Genomic DNA, 25766 nt, shown 5'->3' with positions numbered 1-25766 from the left:
TCAGTGGGAGGGGGCTTGCGACCTCTGTGGACATGACCCCTGGAGAAAGAAAGCAGTGGGAAGGACCTGAAGGACCTGCAGGATTGCAAGATGTCAGCATCCCCAGGAGATTCAGAAGTTTCCCCAAAGGGCCCCTGGAGGCTCAGCAGTTGGGACGCCTGGGTGGCTCAATGGTGGTGACCCCGGGGTCCCAGGATTGAGTCCCCCATTGGGCTCCCTGCAGGGAGCCTGCTTCTCCCTCTGCCTGTGTCTCTGCCTCTCTCTATGTCTCATGAATAAATAAATAAAATCTTAAAAAGAAAGAAAGGACAACGATACTGAGGGACAACAGGCCGTGTGTGCTGGCCTGCACACCCCGCAGATGCTCCTCAACCTCAGGGCGTCCTGCGGGGAGGGGCCGTTGGGGCGGTTGCAGGTGGCCGTTCTCGTTCCCTAGCTGGCAGCCTGGCCTCGCTGCCCTAGCTCCCAGGACAGGTGTGTTGGGAGAACAGGAGCTGCTGGGAACCGAAGAGCCATGGTCCCCACCCTCCCCCAGGGCTCGGGGCCTTGTCCCCCAGGCGCCCAGAAGGGAAAGGTAAGGACTTTTCCAGTCCATGTGGTGATAACCCGGTTCCCAGCAGGTGCCCGACGGGGAGTGGGGGGCGCCCACAAAAGGAGCAAGGGGACAGGACTTCCACAGAGACGGAGAAGATGTAAGAAGCTAAGAAGGGAAATGATTTGATCGTTTTGAGCTCCCTTCGTTTGGGAAAACCTGGTTGGCTGCTTGGGATTGGTCGTCCTTAGGTTTTGATTTTTTCACCTGGAAGCTTTTTTTTTTTTTTTGTTTCAATTGTTGAATTGAGTTTACGCTGGAGCTGAACCAGCGCCTGGGTTAGCGGGGTCACTTCCCTGTGAGTGGGTGCCTCATGAGAATGTCACATTGGTCATCCACACAGTAAGGGTTCCGCCTTCTTTTTTTTTTTTTTTTTAATTTTTATTTATTTATGATAGTCACACACACACACACACACACACACACACACAGAGAGGTAGAGATACAGGCAGAGGGAGAAGCAGGCTCCATGCACCGGGAGCCCGACATGGGATTCGATCCCGGGTCTCCAGGATCACGCCCTGGGCCAAAGGCAGGCGCCAAACCGCTGCGCCACCCAGGGATCCCAAAGGGTTCCGCCTTCTTGTCTACACATCTGGGTTGTAGCATAAGGTGAATTTTTTTTTTTTTTTTTTTTTTTGCATAAGGTGAATTTTAAGATTGTTCTACATGATGATTATTGCACTCAGGTTAGAGATGTGTCAAAAATGTCCCTAATTGAGGCCAGCTAACATTGCCTTTTGCTAAGACTACTGCAACTGAGCATTGGTTTTTAGCTTTGTTTTTCCAGACATTGAATTTTACCAGCACAGCCCAGATTAAGCAAATGTGTTGCTGTACGTTAACTTAGAATGAAATCATACAAATTAAAATGAGACCTAGAACTGCCAGAGAGACTGATTCTTATCCCTTGGTCATTTTCCAGTGGGTTGCCTGATTCCAGCAACCACGGCAAGGAGACCTGAGTGCAGGACCTTGGTGAATTTTATCAGCCATCTGATAGCCTGATGCGTACGTGTCTAGTGAAAGGAATTTCCCATCGTGAGTATAATATGTTCTTGCTGATTTGTTTCTATGATCAGGCTTCTGGGTGACACTAGACTCAGTGATCCCAAACTCTGGCTGAAACTTGGCATTGCCTGTGGAGCTTGTTAAGATAATAGATGGCCACGTCTCCTCCACCCCTAGTGAATGCAATAAATCTCCAGAACCTTCAGCAATTTTGTTAAAGTTTTACCAAAGATTCTGGTCCATGGGTGAGAGTTGAAAATCACTGGACCAAATCTTTGCAGCTAGGTTTTGGCAATCCCTTTAGGCTGGCACTGTCGGTCATGGATTCTGTACTTGTGTTCCAGGTTGGCTGAAGTAAGGTCCTGCACAAGGAGCCAACACCCTATTATTCCTCCATTACAATCCTACCTAGAGATGCTCATCTTTGAAGGCAGGTGAGTAGTGAGTACATTCCCTGAATTTCTGTAGAGGCCTGGAGGTGGTGGAGACAGATGTTTAAGGAGCAATGCTCAATTTCATCAGGAAAAGCATTTCTTTAGGTCAGATCAGATGTTTGACAGGCTAATAATTGTTTCCCAAGACACATTTTTTCGATTCTTCCTTTGAGTACTAAACTACACTCTCTGGATTCTTTGCCTTAAATGTGTCCTTGGCACTAAGTTCTGGCAGCGTGATGTGAGTCAAAGAAGTGGGAGCCAATTCCTAGCCATGTTTCCTTCAGAGACAGCTGGTGTCTCTCCTCGTTTTCCATTCCGGGCACTGATGCACCCACAGATGCATGGTGAGCTGGCTGCAGCCACCTGCACAAAGGCAACACCTTAGAGTGCCAGATGCGGTACAGGTGGCCCCCTGGGAAGAGCCTAGTCCTTCAGTGATCACACAGAGCACAGCCGCCTTCCCACCTCAGACAAGCTGCCTCCCCTGGATTCTTACGGGAAGGAGAAGTGAACTTTTATCTGTCGAGGTGCTGTATCATAGGAGTCTTTGTGGTGTCACATTCCTCTGTGCCGTAATGACAACAGAAGCCTACGGGACCAGTCGTCTCAGATCTTTACTTACTTGTTGCATCCCTGTCACTAAACCCATCTCCAAAATGTCAGAGTCAGAATGTCAACAAATGAGATACTAACAGACTTTCACTGTCCATTTGTCTAAATGTGCCACCTAATGTCTTTAGGTGGTAATAGATTTTTTTTTTAAAGATTTTATTTATTTATTCATGAGAGACACACAGAGAGAGGCAGAGACACAGGCAGAGGGAGAAACAGGATCCCTGCGGGGAGCCCAATGTGGGATTCGATCCTGGGACCCCGGGGTTATGATCTGAGCCAAAGGCAGATGCTCAACCATGGAGCCAACCAGGTGCCCCACATCATACATTTTTAAGGAGAATACTAAATGGGTTTATTTTGGTTAAGAGACAAAGATGGTATGTATTTTTTCCCTATTCTTTTCTTTTTTTAAGATTTTATTTATTTATTCGTGAGAGACAGAGAAAGGGAGGCAGAGACACAGAGGGAGCCTGATGTAGGCCTCAATCCCAGGACCCAGAGATCATGACCTGAGCTGAACGCAGATGCGCAATGGACTGAGCCACCCAGCCGTCCCTTCCCTACTCTTACAAGTGCTGTTGCCTACAGTCCTTCACTGAGTAATTAAAATTTTAAATGAATTTTGCATCACCACTTCACACCCACTAGGATTGTTATTATATATATATAAAAAAAGAAACTGACAGGTTTTGGTGAGGATTGGACAAATTGAAGCCCTAGTGCGTGGCCGGTGAAATGTAAAGTTGTGCAACTGCTATAGAATAGAGCGTGCTGGTTTCTCAGAAAATTAAAAGAAAAAAAAAAGAATTATTTTATGATTCAGCAGCTTCACTTCTGGGCATAGACCCAAAAGAATAGAAAGTAAGGACTCAAACAGATATTTGTGCATTCTTGTTCATAACAGCATTGTTTGCAAGGCCAAAAAGTAGAAGTGACCCAAGTAAGTGTCCATCGATGGATGAATGGATAAACAGCATGTAGTGTAAACATCTAATGGAATATTATTTAGCCTTAAAAGGGAAGGAAACTCTGACATGTGGTACAACACGGGTGAACCTTGAAGACATGATGCTAAGTGGAATAAGCCAGGCTCAAAAGGACAAATACTGTGTGATTCTATTTACATGAAGGATCTAGAGTAGTCAAATTTATAAGGGACAGGAAGTAAAATGGGACAGTTATTGTTTAATGCATACAGTGTTTCATTTTGCTAGATGAAAAATTTCTGGAGACAGCTGCGGGGATGGTTGCACAACCATGTGAATGCACTTACTGCCGCTGCAGTATGCACTTAAAAATGGCTAAAGCAGTAAATTGTATGCTATATATATCTTACCACAATTTAAAAAAATTACTGTTGTATCATATCAATGGATTCTTTTTTTTTTTTTTCCTATTTTATTTATTTGACAGAGAGTGAGTGAGCACAAATGGGGAGTGGCAGGCAGAGGATGAGGAAGAAACAGGCTCCCCACTGAGCAGAAAGCCTGACTTGAGGCTGGATCCCAGGACCCTGGGATCAGGGCCTGAGCCCAAGGCAGATGTTCAACCGACTGAGCCACCCAGGCACCCCTATCAGTGGATTCTAACATAAAGAATAAATTGTGCTGTGAGTCAAGGTTATGGACAATATTCATCATATTAGTTTGGTATTATTGAAGAGCGAATGCTAATGGAGACTGGATGACAATCTTTTGAAATCTTACGATGGGTAAAGCTGAAAATTATGGTTTTGATTTATCTTAAGGAATCCAGCGGATAGAGGCTGGGATCTGGATTTTTTTTTTAATGCAATACTAGATAAAAAAAAAACAACCCATGTAAATAATCCTTGTTCTAGTTCCACGATTCTAGTTCTAGGTTGTGTATGGATTAGACCATTTATCTGGAGAGAAGGAGATAACATCATGATGATTTCATGCCTTCTTTACTGTACTATATCCTACTCTCACAAATATATTGTATACTGTATAGTCCCAAGCTAGGTGGAATGAGCACAGCCCAGGTGAGATGGCCCATAGCACGTGCCCAGGCTAGCCTACAAGCAGAACTTCTTTGGCTGGTGTATAGGAGGTTGACTTTTAGAGCGTGTCATGAGATTTCTAAAGTTTGATGGGATCCTCATTCATTCAGACATTACAATCAAAAGTCACAAGCTTCCATGTGAAGAGCAGTTTGATTTTCTGGTATTTTTTCCCTAGTCACCGAAATGGTGTCTGGCAGTACTTGGCTCTAGGCCCTTATTTACATCAACTGGTTGATCAAGTAAGCTCTGAGCTCTGAGTCTGAAGAGAAGAACAAAGACTGGGGAATAAATGAGTAGATTGGGTTTCAGTGCAATGTGCAAAAGTAATAGACACTATCCCTGCCATCTCCCTTCACTACTTCTTATCCCATTTTCCATGAGTTGTTAAGAATCATAGTTAAAGGATATTAAGGAACTTCACAGACACAGGGAGAGAAATTATTACTTGTACCGGAAAGACAGATTTCCTTTATCATACAGATTCTCCAGCCTTTTCTGGAAGTGGCGTATTCTCAGATGAAGCCACATCTACTGGCAAGTGAGGAAAGGAACTGTAAATAAATGTGACTGTGCCAGAAAGCGAGGAATTGTTTGGGGTTTTGTGAACAGTGATGTCTAAGCTAAAGCCAAAATGTGGGAATCTACAAACATAGCATTGGACAATTGAAAAGTACGTCAGGGAGCTTGCTATCCCGAATGTTTAGGTGTTTATTCTGAGGTGCCTCCTACTAGAATCTATATCTTCAGGTTCTCATTGAGCATTGCGTTGTATGGAAAGAACACAACAAGTGAAATGTCCACAAATATAGTACTGGAAAGTTGAATCGCACAATTTCTTGAGGAGCTTCAGGTTCATTTCATTTCAAATTATGCTACAGAGAAAGGCAATTCCAAACCCCAAAGCCCCACATAGCCATACTGGAGAGACTTCACTAGGTCAATGCACTTTATTAGTTCTACTCAACTAGGGGTTCACATGAACACAACGCAGGAGTACACTCCAGATGACCATTTCCTGTTTCTCCTGGAGCTGGCTCTCTGTCACTGCAGGCATTCATCCTCATAACACACTCAAAATGTGCTAAAGTACTTGACCTGTTTGAAACCACTTCTCAGAGCGCCATCAACCAACTTAGCCCACGTTGCCTTTGCATGGTGTTAGGAGAAGAAAGGGAGACAGTGGATGACTAAAATGAATGGGATCAAAATGAGCATTCTCGATTTTAACCTGCAAGGATCAGTATGGAGAAGGTTATATCCTCCTACTCTTGACTTCTTAGAGAATATTCTTTTAGAATGGCTACTTTTTTGCATTGTGGTAGATGCTGGCTTTCACATCATTATCCAGAGCCATAATATCATCTACGTAAACAGGAACAATTTCCTGAATATTATTTTGCCATCGACAAGTAATAAGGACATAGCCCTGCCTATAAAAAGAGTCATATTCACAGTCTGTCATTTTAGCTCCTCTTGTTAAATTACAATAGACTCCTTCTATTACTTCCTTGCTCCTGTGACATTTCTTAACTCCATTCTTACAAGGCACATTTAAGTTTTTACAGGTCTTTTGCAAGTCCTCATATGCTATTTGGAGGAAGAAATGTTCTCTGACACAACTGAAATTGTCGTGAACGTTTTTCATCTTGATTTCTTCAGTACAGTAGGCTGAATCAGTTAGTGGTCTTCCAGGATCGATAATAATACGTCTTAGGAAAGTATCTTTGGTAGGAGGTTTGGCAGGTCCTGGGCTGTGTATGTCCCCCAAGTAATCTTCAAACTCTTCTAGCTTTTCATCTGTGAAATCACCAAAGTTCTTCAGAATTATAAATTGCAGTGGCTGCATCATCAGCAGGAGCAGCAGAGCCAGGGGCTGCATGGTGAGCAGAGTCCACATGTCCTTTTGCGGAGACTAGGAGAGATAAGGAGATAAGTGCCACTGCCACAGTGTGTCTGCTTTTGTTCCTCAGCCACATTAACTCCTGCTGTTCTGAGCTCTAAGACTTTGGACAATTTTCAAATTGACAACTCAGAATATATTTCAATATTTCTGAAACGTGGACTGAAAAGTAGCCCATGGTCAGCCTGGAAGACTGTGGATGTGAGAGGAGAAGGTGAAGGGAGAAGGGAGAGAAAAGGAGAGAGGAGGAAACAAGGAAGGTGAGGCAGAGAGCAAGGAGGGGTGGAGGGCAGGCAGGAGGAGACAGGAGCCCAAGGCGGCCGTTGGGGAGAGAGGCCGAGAGGAGGCTCCTGGGCTCTCACCCTCTGGAACAGATGCCTCCCTTCCCTTCTTGGGAGTTGGGAACCTCCGCTGCAAAGAGCCTAAGTGACCCCCACACCCACACTCCCTGTTCCGGGAGGACAAAGATTCCTCATTTTGTGACTTCTCTTTCTGCCTGGACTGCAGATGCCCGGGGAGAAGGGATGGAGCCAGGTGGGGGGGGGGGGGGGGATCAGCGGAGCACCACCTGCTGCTGCTTCAGGCGCTTTCACCACCACCCCTTCACCTGGGGCTGCTCAGTCCCCTGGGCGGCCTCTCTGGAGAGCTGCGGTGCACCCCGTACCCTGTGGGGTTCCCCATCCTTCCTTGTTCTCTTCGGTAGGTTTCCTAGGCTTCCTGTTTCCAGGGTGACCAGGCTTCACATCCCCAATCTCTCTCCACCCTGCGTTGAAGAACTATTTTAAAGCGTTCCTTGCGAGAGCCTGAGCAGTAGCACCATGTGGCAGGAATGGTGCCCTGCTGCTGGACGGCAGGGCAAAATCGGCCCCTCTCGGGCCAAGTGTCATCTTTCACAGAGAGCCCCGGGGCCTAGCTATCGTTTTCTATTTCTGGTCCAAAGCTGGCTGCTAAGCATTAATTCTCCAAAGAGGCTTTCCTCCCAGAGAGAGGCAGGCACCTGAGGTATGCTGGGGAACAGGCTTCCAGAGCTACCTCTGCCAATGGCCTCTTTACCGCGCTCAGTCTTTGGGGTGTCTGGGCCCCAGAGAACGGTTGTTTCTAGCTCTGGCTGGAGAGGTCCTAACACTGAGGGTATTGGCCTCCCCTGTGAGCGCAGGAGCTTGGAGTGGAAAGGGATGAAAACAAGTCTGAGCAGCTGAATACATGCAGTCTTGGGGTCACCCCAAAATAAAATAACAATAACAAATAATCACGGCTAGCATAAGGAGCGGTGATGGGCCCCCCTGTGCTAAGCGCTCTCGTGCACCATCTTCATCAGCTGAACGACCTTTGATAAACAGGTTGCTTTTTAGTATTGTTTTTGGTTCTATTGTAATTAGCCTCTCTTGGTGAGGGGAAGTCGCTGAAAACCTTACGCTGGCCCCAGCAGCAGCCTGGGCAAGCCCGGCTCACGGGCCCTTCTGACGGCCCGTCTCTTCGCTGCTCTAGGGCCCGCACCAGTCCGGTTTCTCCTCCTGGGGCTACTGTGTCCCTCCTCTGCTGTCCTCGTAGCTCTACCAGAAACCGCGAGCGCACGGCCAGGTCTAGAACCGTCCCCGAGCCCTTGGGGCGCCGCGGGGAGGGCCGCCGGCCGAGGCCTAGCTGCGCGTTGCAGGAGCAGGTTTTCTTACTCCACAGCCTTGGCATCAGGAAGTCCCCCCTTAAGGCCACCTGAGGGGTTCCCATTACTCGTGACCCAGACACTCTGACTTACGTGGAGATGGAGACAGAGAGCCCCTGATTCCAGGATGGATCCGATCGGTGTCGACGTGAGCAGTTAGAGGACAGAGTTCAAGAAAGGCAGGTGTTGTGCACACCCGACGGAAGGCTGAAGCAGGAGAGGAGAAGTGGACTGGAAAGGAAAACCGGCGGGTGGACAGGGGAGGGGTGGCCCTCCCTCCCTGCCCTACTCTGAGCCCTCCCTCCCTCCCTGCCTGCCCACAAGCTCATCAGGCCACCCGCGGCCCAGGGAAGCTCTTCAGGAGAGCACCCCGTCATCGTGACCGTCCAGGGAGCTCAGCACACACTCCCGCAAGTGAGAACTTGGAGCCACTGAGGCATCTTGGGCTGGAGAGAACCGGACAGCAGGTGCATGGACGGCAGAGCTCAGGCTCCTTCCTGCCCAGGACACAGCTCGGGCCTGTCTGCGACACCTCCTTGATTTTTTTTAAAAAATATTTTTATTTATTTATTCATGAGAGAGAGAGGGAGAGAAGCAGAGGCACAGGCAGAGGGAGAAGCAGGCTCCACGCAGGGAGCCGGACGTGGGACTTGATCCCAGGTCTCCAGGATCATGCCCTGGGCTGAAGGCGGCGTTAAACCACTGAGCCACCCGGGCTGCCCCCTCCTTGATTTTTATAGCCTAAACTTCTTCTTCTTTTTTTTTTTTAGCCTAAACTTCTTAATCCTATAGTTATGAATTCAACTTGTAGTTTTTGTGCTTGTCAAAATCCTTTCTCATCCTGAAAGTGTATGCATTTTCGCTTCTATCCTATTTTACTACTTCTATGGATTTTTTTTTTTTAAAGACTTAAGTCTTTTACCCATCTGGAATTCATTTATTTTGAAGTGTGGTAAGAGATGGGTTTTGTTTTCACATGATTTGTCCCAAATCCCATGATTTGTCCATAAGCGCGCACAGTATCAGTTATTTGGGGAATGAAATCCAATCCACTGTCTCATCTCTTATTTATTTATTTAAACAAAACTTTAAAAAAAAACAGTTGATGCTTAACCAACTGTACCATCCAGGTTCCCCTCTCACCTCTAACTTAAAAGTTACCTTATGGGGCCCCTGGGAGGCTTCATTGGTTGAGTGTCTACCTTCGGTTCAGGTCATGATCCCAGGGTCCTGGGATTGAGCCCTGAGTCGGGCTCACTGCTCAGTGGGGAGCCTGCTTCTCCCTCTCCCCTCTGCTCAGGCTCTCTCTCTCGCTATCTCTGTCTCTCTTTCAAATAAATAAATAAAACCTTTAAAAAAAATAAAAGTTACCGTATATGTTAAATAATTCTGTTCCTGAACTGTCTATTGTTTTTGATGGTAATTTTATCTATTTGTGTGCCAGTGATATGCTTTTCCTTATTCTCATTTGACAAAATATTTTGATATCTAATAAAGCAAACCACATCCATTCCTCTGCTTGTTCAAAAACCAGCACAGAGAGAACAGAAAGTCGATTACTGGTTGCTTGGGGGCAGAAGAGAGGAATGGAGATGAGCAGGAAATGAGCAAGACGGACAGACAGATGGAAACAAAAAACACAGAACAGATGGCACCGAATCATGCTCAGGCGGTGTTTCTTAAGTTTTCACCTGGCAGCCTCACAGCAGAACCACCTGGCCTCCCTCTGGATTATAGATTCCTTGGTTTTTCCTCAGACCTCATGAATCAAAATCTTTGTGAATGGGCCCATAAATTTGCATGGTTAAATTCACAAGGTGAGTCATAGCCCACTAACGTCGGGGAAGCACTTCCTTATACCCATAAACATGTAACTGATGGTATAGAAAACATCCCAAGTAGTGTGGAGAGTGTTAGGCCTTCTCAGCAAATGTTTTTGGAAAAAAATTGAGTTGCATTGCTTTTCACCTTTTGGCTGTTGTGAATAACGCTGCTTTGAAAGTGGGTGTACAAACATCTGGTTCGATCCTACTTTTCCTCTCTGCTTGTAAACTTGCTTGGGAGGGTTCGGGCAGCTTAGGTTTATAGGTGGGGAAGAGCCTGAAAGGGACTGTGGGTCCCAGGCCTTTTCTGTGACGCAAGTCCTGAGTCCCTGGTCAGGACTATTAACCACTATTTTTACAAAAGTAAAAGATTGAGAGGAGTCATGAGCCCCTTAGATACACGAATATATATTACAGAGAGATTATTAAATGGTCTTTTAAAAGCAGATTATTTTTAAAATGCAAGATTTTGAACAGATCTTACAATGGGCATCAATGGATTATGATCATAAAATACCTATATAGCTTTAGTCACAAAGGGAAAAACGAAAATTGTATCTTTCAAATTGCTGATAATCATATCTTACAAACTCAATGCTGGTGAGTGTGTACAGTGGGCAATCACACATTTGTGATTAGAATGAAAAAGTTGGCAAATATAACACAAAGCTTTAAAAAGCTGATTAATTTTCTCTTGTTTTAATAGGATTCTTTTTGTTTGTTTTTGTTTTCTCTACAACTTTTTTCTTTGCATTTTTTTAAATTGATTTTCCTTCACAATGGAGATAGAAGGGTGATAAGAGTTTACAAATACTCTCAAAGTAGTAATTCTTTATATAGATACATAGTGGCAAATAAGAATGTTTGTAATTGTTAAGATTATTTTGAGGATACAAGGCCTATCTTTTGCCTACTTTATTTATTTATTTATTTAAATTTTTATTTATTTATGATAGTCATACAGAGAGAGAGAGAGGCAGAGACATAGGCAGAGGGAGAAGCAGGCTCCATGCACTGGGAGCCCGACGTGGGATTCGATCCCGGGTCTCCAGGATCGCGCCCTGGGCCAAAGGCAGGCGCCAAACCGCTGCACCACCCAGGGATCCCCTTTATTTATTTTTTAAAGATTTTATTTATTTATTCATGAGAGATACACAGAGAGAGGCAGGGACACAGGCAGAGGGAGAAGCAGGCCCCATGCAAGGATCCCAATGTGGGACTCGATCCCAGGACCCTGGGGTCACACCCAGAGCCAAAGGCATATGCTCAACCGCTGAGCCCCCCAGGTGCCCCATCAAAAGAATATTTTTAAAACAACATTAAGCATATTGAGACAAGTATATATAGTAGAATATTTTTCACAATTTTGGAGTTAAGAAAGGATGTCTTTATTAAACCAAACAAGAGCACAGCCACAAAGAAAATTATTGAAAGACTTGATTACAGACACACAGACTGAATTACATACCCATACACACAAGTACACAGAAACCTCACCCAAAACAGATAATAATAATAATAATCCCTAATAACAAAAGACATCCCCCTGCAAAAATTTAAAAAGCAACAACTTGGAAAAAAATGCTTTGAAAACATATTCAGTATAAAATTGCTTCTCAGACTCAGGTGTAAGCAAAGTGTGAGTTTCTTTTCTAAATCCAACATATCTGTACCAAAACCCCAGCTCTTAATGGTGGCAGCAAAATTTTCCTCTGTTAGTATTTTAGATGTCCTCCACCTTTCTTACATAATTAGGAAAATCAAAGTATCTGAATTTGTCCTGGTAAAAGAGAAAGTTCAGCTTTGGCATGTGGGTGTTGATTGGCGTCGTCCTCGCAGTTTCTCTTATTGTTACAAACTGTCTTACTATGGAACACAGTGCTGTTGTTGCCTCACCTTTTAGATAACATTCTTAAAATCTTAACTAAAAAAAAAAAGATTTCATTTATTTATTTGACAGAGAGAGAGAGAGCGCGCGCCCACAAGCAGGGGGAGCAGTGGGCAGAAGGTAAGGGAGAAGCAGACTCCCTGCTGAGCAGGGCTCCTCGGGGCTCCAGATGCGGGGCTCGATCCCAGGGCTCGATCCCAGGACCCTGACATGACCTGAGCTGAAGGCAGCTGCTTAACCAACTGAGCCAACCAGGCACCCCTTAAAATTCTTAACTTAAAAGTCATCATTCTTAAAACATTTACATCCCTTAGAGCCACCATCAAGACTCCGAAGTATGACAATTTCTTTTGTTCTGAAGAATTTCTCTTTCTTTTCCAATATTGTACAGCCATAAAAACAAAATGCTCATTTATGCTTTAACAAAAGTATTCTTATTTCCTATGAAATCTGCATTCAATCCATGCATTTCTTAGCTTTTGCATCAGCAACTCACCATGAGGGTAACTCTGTCATGATATAGATACCTTCCCACTAGAAAAGCAAGGCAAGGTCATTTAGCTCCAAAAATTTTAAGGAGTCTGTTTAGATGAAAATGCTTTTGATATTTTTTTTTAAAGATTTATTTTCAAGCAATCTCCACACCCAGTGTAGGGCCCAAACCTACAACTCAGAGATCAAAAGTGGAGGGCTCCATGGACTGAGCCAGTCAGCCGCTCCTAGATGTGGTTTTATTTTTCTAAATTTAATTTATTTTTATTTTTATTTTTATTATTATTTTTTTATTTATGATAGTCACACAGAGAGAGAGAGAGGCAGAGACATAGGCAGAGGGAGAAGCAGGCTCCATGCACCGGGAACCCGACGTGGGATTCGATCCCGGGTATCTAGGATCGCGCCCTGGGCCAAAGGCTGAACCGCTGCGCCACCCAGGGATCCCTATTTTTATTTTATTATTATTATTTTTTTCTAGATGCGGTTTTAAAATGAAAATGTAGAAAAAAAATAAAATGAAAATGTAGAAGGGCACCTAGGTGGTACAGTCAGTTAAGCTTCCAACTCTTGTTTTCAGCTCGGGTCTTATATCAGGGTCATGGCGTCAAGCCCTGTGTTGGTCTCTGTGCTCAGCATGGAGGCTGCTTGAGTTTCTCTCTCCTTCTCCCTCTCCCTCTGCCCCTCTTTCTGCATGTGCTCACAGATATGCACTCTCTCTCTCAGATAAATAAAGAAATCCTTGAAAAAAATGAGAATATAAAAAAAGGCTTAATATAGTTTTCCAGTCAAGATGGAATAACATGGACCTGATTTACCCTCCCACCTGAAACAATTTTTAAAACTGACAAAATGCTAGGATGCTTGGGTGGCTCAGTGGTTAAGAATCGGCCTTTGGCTCAGGGCATGATCCCAGGGTCCCGGGATCAAGTCACACATTGGGCTCCCTGCATGGAGCCTGCTTCTCCCTCTGCCTGTGTCTCTGCCTCTCTCTTTTGTGTCTCTCACGAATAAATAAATAAAGTCTTAAAAAATAAACTGACAAAATGCTGGAAAAACTACTTTCAAGACACTAGCATCAGACAACAAAACACACTGAACTTTGGGAGACAGGAAACTAGCAAGGTGAGCCATACAGTTTGCTTGGGTTCTGCCTTGAGAGAGATTCCAGACAAAAGTGAGGGGATGACAAGCTTAGGAAGAGCCTGGAGACCACGAGACATGAGGAGGAGGAACTGAGGAAATGAGGAGGCCAAGAAATGTGAGTCCATAGGACAAAGTACCAGAAAGGAAAGAGCTGCCTTGAGCAGAGCCTTGAGCTCAAGTATGCAGCAGAGGACTGTTTATCACGTGTGGGGGAGAAAACCACCTGCGGCTGGGAAAATAACTTGTCTACTTGTCTAAAAGGATCAGAGGAAATAGTGCCTCGGCCCATGAGCCAGGCTGGAAAAAGTCAAAATTCATGGGGCATTAGACAGCACTAGGGAAGGTCTTGCCTCAGTAGCAGGGAATAATTAGCCCTAGATCACCATGGATCTGCATCTTCATAACAAATCAAAAGGATTGACGTGGTTCCAAATAGCTGATGTGTATCCCAGAAAAAAGATCAGGGAGGTTTACATGAATACAAGAATATCTTTGTGAGTTAAACCAAGAAGGTGGAATTCACAATGTCTGGCATCTAATAAAAAATTACTAAGCATGAAAGGAAGCGAACACAAACCATAATGAGCACACTAATCATCCAATTGAATTAGACCCCAAACAGGCATAGAACAAAGGCATTAAACCTATTATTATAACTGCTTTTATGTGCAGAAAATTAATTAGATTCATGGGCAATAGAAAAAAATCAAATTTATAAAGATAAAAACTAAAATGTGTGAGATAAAAAGTGCACCAGATGGGATTAATGGCAGATTAGATATTACAGAAGAAAGCTTAGTGAATCTGAAGGTTCCAGAGATAATTCAAGTGAAACAGAACAAGGAAACAAAGCAGAGTGAAAAGAACATCAGCAGACTGTAAAATGAATTCAAGCGACCCCAGATGGATAATTTGAGTTTCTGAAAAAAAGAAGCAAAAATTAGGAGAAATAGTGGCCACTTTCTTTTTTTTTTTTTTTTTTCAGTACCAATAAGTTTTTATTAATTGTATTTTCCCAAGGTAAAGAGAGAAGGGAAAAGGGTCAGCATGTGTGTTACAAGACAATAGCAAGTGGGAAAGGAAGTACCCGGCACAGCAACATCAACCATCAAATAAACACTCCCCAGAGATGGAGTCACTAAAGCCCAAGAGGGCTCAGTCTCCTGCAGTTCAGAAATGAGGGGAAGGGATCAGGTTAAGAACAGATAGGTACAGCTTTCCTACCACCACCCCCCTCCCCGCCCCAATAAATTCAAGATTTCACAAAGCTTTGGTTTCTAGCAGTAAACATGGAGTTACATTCGTCCATCTCCTATTAAACAATCTTGTGGCCACTTTGACAGAAGTTTCTTGCACCTGCATAAAAGTTCCTGAGTGACTTGGATATACATTCATCTTCCTTTCTTGGTCTCCTGACCCTACTTTCTACATTCAAGGCCCCCCTCGTTGCTTCAGCTTCCCTCTACCCTCAGCCTGGAGAGATTAAAGTAGGTTTGTTCCACCCAAATACAAGTGTATTAGTATGAATCACATCAAGGAATGGTCTTGACACAGGAGATTGGGAACAAGGGAGGAAGTGTTCTTCGCTTCTTTAGAACGTGAAATGTGTAGGTGTGGGGCTTTTTCTTGGAAGGAGGGATAGGAGAAGGGTAGGGTAGGAGTTAAGTTTTAGGACAGAAGATCTGGCCCAAAAAAGGAAATACGGGATGGGAACATAAAAGGATAGTCCAAGGCCGCCACACTTCAAGAGGGGTCACCAAGCTATGTTCCAGTTTCTTTTCCTGGTGCAGAACCTTTTGTCAAAGATGCTTTGGCTATTTTTCTCAATACAAAAAAGAAGTTTGTAAACAATAAAACCCCAAAAGAACATGGAGAAGACCAACACATTATATTTACACAAACCAGGCCACCAAGCAATCACCCAATCAGCTATTCATGAAAACCTACAAAACCCAGACAAATACAATCACTAGAGGGGGCAGCAAGCAGGGGAGACAAGAACCCAGGATCAGACACACATCACCCAATGTGTTCTATTGCATCTGCCCCATTTCAACACAGTGAGGTAGGTTTGTGGTGATCTCACAGCATATTAAGTAAATCCTTTAGCTACCACGACACTAATCACTGCTGCAGCAGGGCAGGACACTGGCTCTGAACACTGCAAAGAAGCCATGGCTTATGGTCTCTCTGGAAGTCAACAAGAAAAGCCCAGAATTTATAAAGGTTAAGAAAGTTAGCCTTTGCTTCATACACCGCATCCCTGGGCAGCTCAAGATGGGTTCCAGAGTTACTATTCTTAAACCTATCCTTACCAACTCATCTTTAAAACACGCGCGCGCACGCACACACACATACACCCTGTTGTGCATGGTAGGCCTAGCCCAATCCAGCAAAGGATGGATCCGGTATGTAAAGTGAGTCCCGTGCCCTGGGATTAGAAGTCTGGAACAGGAATCCTTTATTACACGTATAGACAACCCTCAACTAATCCTGGCTTCCCCTCCGCACCTTTTAGTTGGTGCGGCCTCTCCTAACGTTACTTCCTATACCAGCTTTTCCTGTTTAGACCAATTTCCAATCTTCCACTAGAAGGAGATCAAGTCATGGAGCAACTGAGTTAAAATCTCATTTCCCATGGAACACTGAAGGTAGAGGGGTTTCAAGAGAACACTATGGCAGAAAAGCCAGCTCTAATTGGCAAAAATGAGGTAGTTCAATAGGCTATGCACTCCAAATAGTTGTTCTCCCTGGTGATAAAACAAAAAAGTATTCCTGCTGTGCAGACCTGGAGCTGCTGCTGACTTATCCCTGAGATTGCTCATGTACCTGAGAACACAGTGCAGGAACGAGGGCCTTAAGATTAAAATACACAAAAATACAAAAACCAGAATATTTATATTACGAAAAAAAAAAGTTAAAATGCACAAGATACGTCATTCGCACACAGCTAGTGCAGTTGGCATCCTGGAGAAAGTGGGGCCCAAGGTGCGGTTGTCCAAGGGAGCAAATAAATAAAATCCTATCAGCCCAGAATGGGGTGGGATTAAGCTTAGGAGCAGGAGGTCTGTAGCTCCAACACAACAATCCCTGTGGCTACTGTCACAACCCATTGCTTGGGACAGTCCTCAGCACCCTATCCCAAGAGTGGGTTATGGGACAAGATGTAGAAAAACCCTGCCTTACCCCTTAGAGATTCCCTCCCCATAGAATATAGTGGTCGTGGGTTGGGCCCATCAATCTGGTCTCATGCTTCATCTCTACACTCTGGCATGGGAAAAATTATTATTACATGTCCTTCTTTGAAAGGAAAACAACTTCCCTATCCACGCTACTTTCAAAAGCTGGAGATCTGAGGGTGGAGACTCAGGTAAAGCACACAGGGAGGGATTTTCTTCAGAACTCTCCACGAGCATTTGGATAGAGCACAGTTGTAATTCATTTGCCTCACCCCTTCCCCCCTACCCTGCCAAGAGGGAAGAGGGGGTGATGCTGTGGGACCCTGGCCTGAGATATATGGCAGAGCCAGCTGCCCCCTACCCACCTTGTCCCCACTTTCTCCACTCTGCCGATTGATGCCTGCTCCTCCAAACTTCCTGATCACAAAAAGAATTACCCCCACCCAGTGTAGCTCAATTCTGGGCCTCTGGGAGTAGGGCAGGGCTATGGATCTCTTCTTCTTCTTCCTCCCGAAAGTAGGCTGGCTTTCCATGTGAGCTGGGGGCCTGCTGGGCCTTCAGTGGACACGAGGCTACCATATGGCTGATGCTCTGGCAGAAATGGCACTTCTTGGGCTGGGGTGGCAGCTTGCATTCCTTGGCATGGTGGTCTAGACCTCCACAGTTGTAGCACCTGTCTCCCTTTGATCTGCGCTTCTGCATGTTCTTCCCTTTGGGTCGCCTCTCACTCCCAATACAAAATACTCCACCAGGTCCGGTGACCGGATAGATTCTAAGCCTTTAGCAGACTTCTTAAAGGTGAACTCCACCGCCTCACCCTCCTTCAGGCTCCGGAAGCCCTCCATGTGCAGCTTGCTCTGGTGCACAAAGACATCCACCGGGGGGTCAAGCGCGACCCCGGCGCGGGCGGTCATGGACAGGAAGCCGAACCCCATGCGCACGTTGAACCACTTACAGATGCCGGCACCGTGCAGCAGCTGCGGCTCCTCTGCCGCCCCTGCGGCGTCCTCCGGCGCCTCCTCCGGCGCCTTGGCGCAGAATAGTGGCCACTTTCAAAAGTTAATGGAGATTATAAGTTCACAAATCCAAAAAAAACCCTCAACAAACTCCTAGTACAAAAAAAGAAAGAAAGAAAGAAAGAAAGAAAGAAAGAAAGAAAGAAAGAAAGAAAGAAAGAAGAAAGAAAGAAAGAAAGAAAGAAAGAAAGAAAGAAAGAAAGAAAGAAATAGAAAAGGAAAAGAAAGAAAACCGTATCAAGGCACATCATAACCAAATTGGAAAGCAAAAAAAAAAAAAAAAAAATCTAATAATGAAAAGAAAAACCTTAGAAGCAACCTCAGAAAATAGACATGCTATGGCCAGAGAAACAAAGATAGGAATGTTAGGGGTGACATTAGATTTCTTATCTGAAACAATATAAGTAAGAGTAGGGTAGGAAAACATCAAAGTACTCAAAGTAAGAAAATTTCAATGCAGAAATTCTATATCTGGCAAAAATATCTTTAAAACCCTAAGGCAGAATAAAAACTTTTTCAGATTGCAGAGTTTAAAGAATGTATCACCAGCAAACTCTCACTACAAGAAAATTTAAAGGAAAGGCAAACAGGCGGAGAGAAAATTAATACCACTTGGAAATGTGAATTGACACAAAGAAATAAAGAAATTATAAATGGTAATTTCATGGCCAAATAAATATTATTCTTTTTCTTACTATTTAAATTTATTTAAGATAAAACAGACTACAAGTGCCTGGGTAGCTCAATGGGTTGAGCATCTGACTCTTGATTGCAGCTCAGGTCGTGATCTCAGGGTTGTGAGATTGAGCCCCGTGTCAGGCTCTGTGCTTGGCACAGAGTCTACTTGTCTGTCTCACTCTCCCTCCTCCTCTGGCCCTCTCTGCCCCTCCCTGTGCTTGCACACACACACACACACACACACTCTCACTCTCTCTCTCTCTCTCTCTCGCTCAAATACATAAATAAAATCTAATAAAATAAAATAAAATAAGACACACTAAACTAGTAGCAATATGTAATGGGATTTGTAACCTATTTCAAAATAAGATGCATGGTGAACAATAGCATAAAATCTGAGAGGAGAGGAATATAAGTATATTATCCTAAGGTTTTTATACTGTAAGTGAAACAGTACAATATCAGTTGAAAGTAGACTATGATAAGTCATAGACATACACGGTAAAGCCTCATGCAACCACTTAATTAAAACCAAGAGCTATAGCTAAAAGCTAAAAAGCCAACAAAGGAGATAGAAATGGAATCATTAAAAAAAATTGGTAAATCAAGTGCAGGAAAAGGAAGCAAAGGATAGAGGAGACAAAAAATAAATAGCAAGAGTTAGACTACAACTAACCTGTATCAATAATCTCATTAAATACAAATAATCTTAGCATACCAATTAAAAGCTAGTGATAGACTGGATTAAAAAACAAATTTCAATATACATCTTCTACAAGAAATACACTTTATAGGAAGACAAAAATAGGTCAACAGTAAAGGAAGTGGAAACATATACTGTACTAATGCTCATCAAAAGAAAGCTGGAGTGCTGAGCAATATCAGACCAAGATTTCAAAACAAAGAATATTACCAAAGCTAAAGGGGGTCAATTAACTAACAGGACATAACAGTCCTAAATTTTTATGGCCCTATAAATAGGGCTTCAAATTACACAAAGCAAACAGAACTATAAGGGGAAGTGAACAAATCCAGGATTATAGTTTGAGCTTTCGATATTCGCATCTCAATAACTGATAGATCAAGTAGGCAGGAAATCAGCAAGATTATCGAAGACTTGAGTGAAATCCACAATTTACCTCAACTGACATTTATAGGATACTCTACAACAAAAGCAAAATACACGCTTGTTCAAATGCCTGCAGAACACTTACCAGGATATACCAAATTTTCTGCCACAAAACAAGTCTTAATAAACTCAAAAGGATTCAAGTTAGACAAAATATATTCTCTGACACTGGAATGAAATTAGAAATGAGTAAGAGAAAGACCTCTCAAAAATATCAAAATATTTGGAAACTAAACCGACCAATTCTAAATAACTCATAGGGCAAACATGAAATCAAAACGGAAATCAGAAAATATTTTGATCTGAATATTGTTGAAAACAATCACATAGCACAGCAAAATTTGTGGGATGCTGTTAGAGCAGTATCGAAGAGAAAACTGCACTACACATCTGCATTAGATGCAATGCATATAGATGATAAAGGACTTGTATCCAGAACATGTAACAATGAAAATGCAAATAATCCTATAAAAAATTGGAAAGTGTTTTGACAATTGAGAAAAGAAGATATATATGGATGACATGACAAACACATGAACAGGATGTTTAATGACATTAAAATGCAATGTAAAACCACAATGACATGCCACCAGACACCTACTAGAATGGTTAAAATTAAAATGACTGACCTTACAAAGTGTGGGTGAGAATGTTGATGAACTGGGTCTCTCATATACTGCTGGCAAGAATGTAAAATGAGTTTTTGGAAGGTAAATAAACATCTCCCATATGATCCCGCCATTCCCCTACTAGGTTTTACTTGGGAGAAAAGGAAATGTACGTCCACTCAAAGACTTTTACATGAATGTTCATGGTAGCTTTATTTGTAATCGCCAAAATCTAGAAACAACCCAAATTTTTACCATGGGGTAAATAGATGAATGAATTGTGGTATATCCACGTAATGATATGCCACTCAGCAAGAAAAAGGAATGAGTTATCAATACACACAACAACATAGATGAGTCTCAAAATAATTGAGTTAAATAAGCCAAATACAAAATAGTACATAGTGTATGATTCCATCTCTATAAAACTCTAGAAAATGGAAATTAATCTATAGTGAAAAGAAAGCAGATCAATGGTTTCTTGGGGATTGAAAGTGGGGGCAGGTGAGAGGAAGGAATAGCTAAAGGACATGGAACTTGGTAAATGTTGGATATGATTTAATGGACACAGATGTATGTCAAAACTTAGGAAATTAGGCAATTTAAATATGTTCAGTTTATCATATGTCACTTCTATCTCAATAAAGCTGTTTTATTTTTTATTTTTTTTAAAGAATTTATTTATTTATTCATGAGAGACAGGAGAGAGAGAGGCAGAGACACGGGCAGAGGGAGAAGCAGGCTCCACGCAGGGGCCTGATGTGGGACTCAATTCCAGGACTCCGGGATCACGACCTGGGCTGAAGGAAGGTGCTCAACCGCTGAGCCACTCAGGTGTCCCAATAAAGCTGTTTTTTTTTTTTTTTCCAATAAAGCTGTTTTTAAAAAATTAAAATATGAAGTCACATAACGAGCCTTAGTGGTGGTTCGCTGATCATTTTCCACGCGCTTGGAGTTTTGTTACCAGGGAGAAGAAAACAAAGTCTTGGGCAGAGGCTGGAGCAGGGATCATCGTATAAAGATGAGAACTGCAGTGCGTTTGAGGAATTTGGGGGCTGATCGAAGAAAAAGAAATGGCCACCATGTCATTGCGCACACAACGCGCTTTCTGTGGGCGCTAATGGGCAGGTCTGCGTGTGGGTAAGTCCTGGACAGCAGGAGGCCTCCCAGAGACTAGATGTGATGGTGTGAGATGTAAAAGGTGGGGGTCAGCAGAACTGGGGGCCTCTGAGTCAGCAGCTCCAAAGGGCAGCAGCAGCTTGGGGGCGGCTTGCAGATGTTGGGGATGGTTTTATGGGGTATGCAAACCCTACGGGCTCTGACAGGCAACAGAATGTACTTAGCAAGGTTACTTACCCAAGACACCTGGATGGGTAAAAATTTGAGATTGACACTGGTGGCCTTTTGAGCCTATGGGTCCCACTTGCTATAAAGAAGTAAACATAGGGCCCATACGCAGGGACCATCTCTGATTCATTTAGATAACAAGAACCCGGGGCAGCCCGGGGGCGGGGGGGGGGGTGGGGTGGGGCGGGGAGGCCAGCGGTTTAGTCCCGCCTTCAGCCCAGAACATGATCCTGGAGACCCGGGTTCAAGTCCCACGTCGGGCTCCCTGCATGGAGCCTGCTTCTCCCTCTGCCTGTGTCTCTGCCTCTCTCTGTGTGTCTCTCATGAATAAATAAATAAAGTCTTTAAAAAAAAAAAAAACAAGAACCCTCCTTGGAACTCACTAGGAAAAAAATCTACAAGCCACCCCCGAACTTAGAATCAGCCCTCACATCTCCCCATTTGGGGGCTATATGAATACGGAGTCAGGAATTAGACTACCCACAAAGAACATTCTCCTTTCTTTCCACTTTCAGGGAAATGTATTTTCTTCTTTCGCTCCTGGCTATGGCTCTCTTCAATGGGCCTAATACTGAAATCTCTGGGAGACCAGCACATGTTTCACTACTGCTCACTACTGCTCACTATTGTTACCTGGCCTGAAATACAAAAGATGTAAACAACTCACATGGCATATGTACAGAAACTCACCGTATTTGGTGATGGAAGAGAGAAAAATGCATTATATATATTTTTTGTCTCTTAGAGAAGGACAAAAAAAAAAGCAACCAAATTAGTATCTTAATAAATGATCCTACCATGCACATAGCAGGAAAGGTGGTGATATCTGTAATATGTAAAGAAAATCACTTCCTACTGATAAAAAAGAAGCCATCGGCCAACAGAAAATAGTGTTTGTAAATGACCAGATATCATCTGAAAAGAATCTCACCTTGAGTAGACGTGAACAGATTCATATATATATATATATATATATATATATATATATATTTTTTTTTTTTTTTACAGATTCATATTTTGATCAGAAAATTGTGTTTGCCCAGTGGAGAATGGCTGGGCAGGCTTGAGGGTGTGTCGGAAGAAGTCAGGAAGTGATTGGGAAAATCTTAAATAAAAATTGGGCAGAAAAAAAAAGAAAATTGGGCAGAACAGAAAGGAGATAAATGATACACTTGAAAGTTATTTAAGGACATAAAAATCATAGGACCTGCTGTTAGGATGGATAAAGGAAATCAGGAAAATGTGTCAAGGATAAATTCCTTGGGTTTTTCCATAGCAGTTTTGTTGAAGTATAGTTTACATAACATAAAATTCACTCATTTAAAATGCACAATTCCGTGACATTTAGTAAATGTAGAGTCATACAATTGTCACCCAATCCAATTTTAGGACTGGATTTCCGTGGCCTCTAAAAGATCCCTCGTGTGCATCTGCCATCACTCCCCATTCTCCTGCAACCGCTCCTCTATTTTGTGTTTGTACTTACGATGGTTTGACTTTTTAATGATTTTTTTTACTGTATGATGATGTGACAGCGGTACACATTCAGCAAAAACTGTTCTTCGAACTTTGATTTGGACGTTTCCCAGGGGCTGGCTAGGGACATGCGATCCCACGCTCCATGATGCTGGGAGGCCACGGGTGATGAGGGCAAATGTGGGGGACACTCACAGCTATTCTTTTTTTTTTTTTTAAAGATTTATTTATTTATTTATTTATTTATTTATTTATTTATTTATGATAGACATAGAGAGAGAGAGAGAGAGAGAGGCAGAGACTTATTTATTTATTTATTTATGATAGACATAGAGAGAGAGAGAGAGAGGCAGAGACACAGGCATTGGGAGAAACAGTCTCCATGCAGGGAGCCCGACGTGGGACTCGATCCCAGGACTCCAGGACCACGCCCTGGGCCGAAGGCAGGTGTGCAACCGCTGAGCCACCCCGGGATCCCTACTTACAGCTATTCTGCACCCGTTCCAAGCTTTCTGTTTACATTTTCAGGACAGTATTCGAAAATCTCATGAGCTATCCAACCCCTTGTTATAAGGTGGGCTCTGTGTTAGACGATTTAGGCCCGCTGAAGCTAAGGCCAGGGCTCTGTGAGGACCCTGCTCCAGGCACGTGGCTTTCTTCTACTGAAGTCAACTGGCCACGTACCTCCTCTTACAGAGGAGGGTTGCACCTAGGCCACGTACCTCCTCTTACAGAGGGTTGCACCCAGGGCCGACCTGGATAATCCACCTCTCAAGATCACTAACTTAATCACATCTGCAGAGTCTCTTTTGCTATATAAAGTAACAGTCGCCAGTTCCAGGGATTAGGACCTGGACATCTTTGGGAGCCATTATTCAAGCGTTGCAAGCCTCTAGGGAAAGCTACAAACCTATTATTTATTCTAACACTCAAAGGATCCAGTACTCATTTGTCTACAGCAATCTTTCTACCTACTCCTACTTACGTCTTTGTTCCCGTTCCTAGTACCTTTTTCTTCTTCTCTTCAAATCTTAGCTGTTTGAATGGATCATTCATCAAGGTCAAGATTTTAGTTTTCATAGGTACCTACACTAATCCCTCCAGGCAAAAGAGACACATATGCCCCTCTTTCTCTCTTAGGATATTATTCTATTGTCCTGTATCCAATCTCCTGTGGAGTGAGGGTACATTTATTTATGCTTTTTCCTCACTGTAGCTGGCAAAATGCCTTACATATGGAAGTTTCTCAACTGCTTGTAAATATCTATAAATATCTATAAATATCTACTCATTAACTGCTCTAATTGCCCCCTTAATAGGCCACGTCCCCGTAATCTCATTACAGTTCTCTCCACCAGGTCTAAGGGCCCATTCAACCAGTCTGGACTTACACAAACATGCCTTTCAATTATTATTATTAGTATTTAGATTGATTTATTGATTTATTTATTTAGTGCATTTATTTTTTTTTATTTTTTTTTTTAATGGAAAAATAAAATCTCATACAGGCATACTGTATTAACAAACAAAAGGACAGTGTTAAACATGCTACACGGATAAACCTCAAAAACATGATGCCATGTAAAAGCAGCCAGATGCAAGAGGTTACAAATTGTAGGACTACATTTATACGAACTGTCCAGTAAAGGCAAATTATGGAAGAAAACAGAACAATGGTGGTTGGGGGCTGGGGCTCAGAATGAGGATTAATTATAAATCTGAGATCTTACTGGGGGAATGAATGTGTTCTAAAATGGATTCATAGTGATGAATACTAACAATCACTGAATGGCTTATTTGAAATGAGTGAATTGTACAATGTGTGCAATAAAGCTGTTTAAAAAAAATGTTTAGATTTTTAGGACCTATACAGGTTAAGAGCCAGCCCCCTTAGACTATTGGGTTATTTTAAAACACAGTACAGACACTAGTGGGAGTGGGGGGTGGGCAGGGAGAGAGGAAGAGAGAGTATCCCAAACAGACTCCACACTGAGCACAGAGCCCGACTCAGGGCTGGATCTCATGACCCTGAGATCCTGACCTGAACCAGACTCAAGAGGATGCTTAACCAACAGAGCCATCCAGGCACCCCACCTTTCAAGTTTTATAATTTATGATAGATGACTGCCTGACATGAGAAATGAAACTAAAAAAAAAAGATCATAAAAAATATAATCATATACATATTATATATGATTATATATATATATATGATTTTATTTATTCACTCGTGAGAGACACAGAGAGGTAGACAACAAGCAGGCTCCATGCAGGGAGCCTGACACGGGACTCGATCCCCAGACTCCAGGATCACGCCCTGGGCTGAAGGCAGGTGCTCAAGCGCTTGGGCCACCTGGGCGTCCCAGAACATATTTTTGAGCTGTAATATAATTTGCCCCTCACTGAGCCACATTCATCGCCATAATCGTACTGTCTGGTAATGAAGCACAAAACGAAGTAGTTCTTGTCCTTTTCCACCTGGGCGAAAGTCAGAGCTCCGTGTTCCAGGAGCCGTGGGCTAACAGGTGCTGAAACCATGACAGATTGAATAGTGGCCTCGAAGTGAGGTGGCCTGACTCCAGAAACTTGTACAGCTTGTCATGACGCCTGATCATTGTGTTTGAATGCAAGACGCACAAAGTCAAGTGATGCAAAGCCTGAAAAGAAAATAGAAAGCAGAAGCCACCATGGGGTGCAAAAGGGAGACGATGGTGTTGAGGGTGCAGTCTGGGCAAAAGAGAGT

The 25766-nt window shown here is 43.2% G+C and overlaps 1 protein-coding gene and 1 pseudogene across 1 annotated transcript; both read right to left on the bottom strand.

Annotated features, from left to right (window-relative positions):
* Window positions 1-5981: 5981 nt before the first annotated feature.
* Window positions 5982-6578, bottom strand: RNASE9 (ribonuclease A family member 9 (inactive)). Its single transcript, XM_041738173.1, has one exon. The coding sequence runs from the start codon at window positions 6576-6578 to the stop codon at window positions 5982-5984; it is 597 nt and encodes a 198-aa protein (XP_041594107.1).
* A 9789-nt stretch (window positions 6579-16367) lies between these two features.
* LOC121481022 lies at window positions 16368-25561 on the bottom strand (annotated as a pseudogene).
* Between the last annotated feature and the right edge of the window lie 205 nt (window positions 25562-25766).

The sequence above is a fragment of the Vulpes lagopus genome, chromosome 23 (assembly GCF_018345385.1).
Source record: "Vulpes lagopus strain Blue_001 chromosome 23, ASM1834538v1, whole genome shotgun sequence".
Lineage (NCBI taxonomy): Eukaryota > Metazoa > Chordata > Mammalia > Carnivora > Canidae > Vulpes > Vulpes lagopus.
Note: the sequence above shows the minus strand (reverse complement) of the source record. Positions and strands in the feature narration are given on the sequence as shown.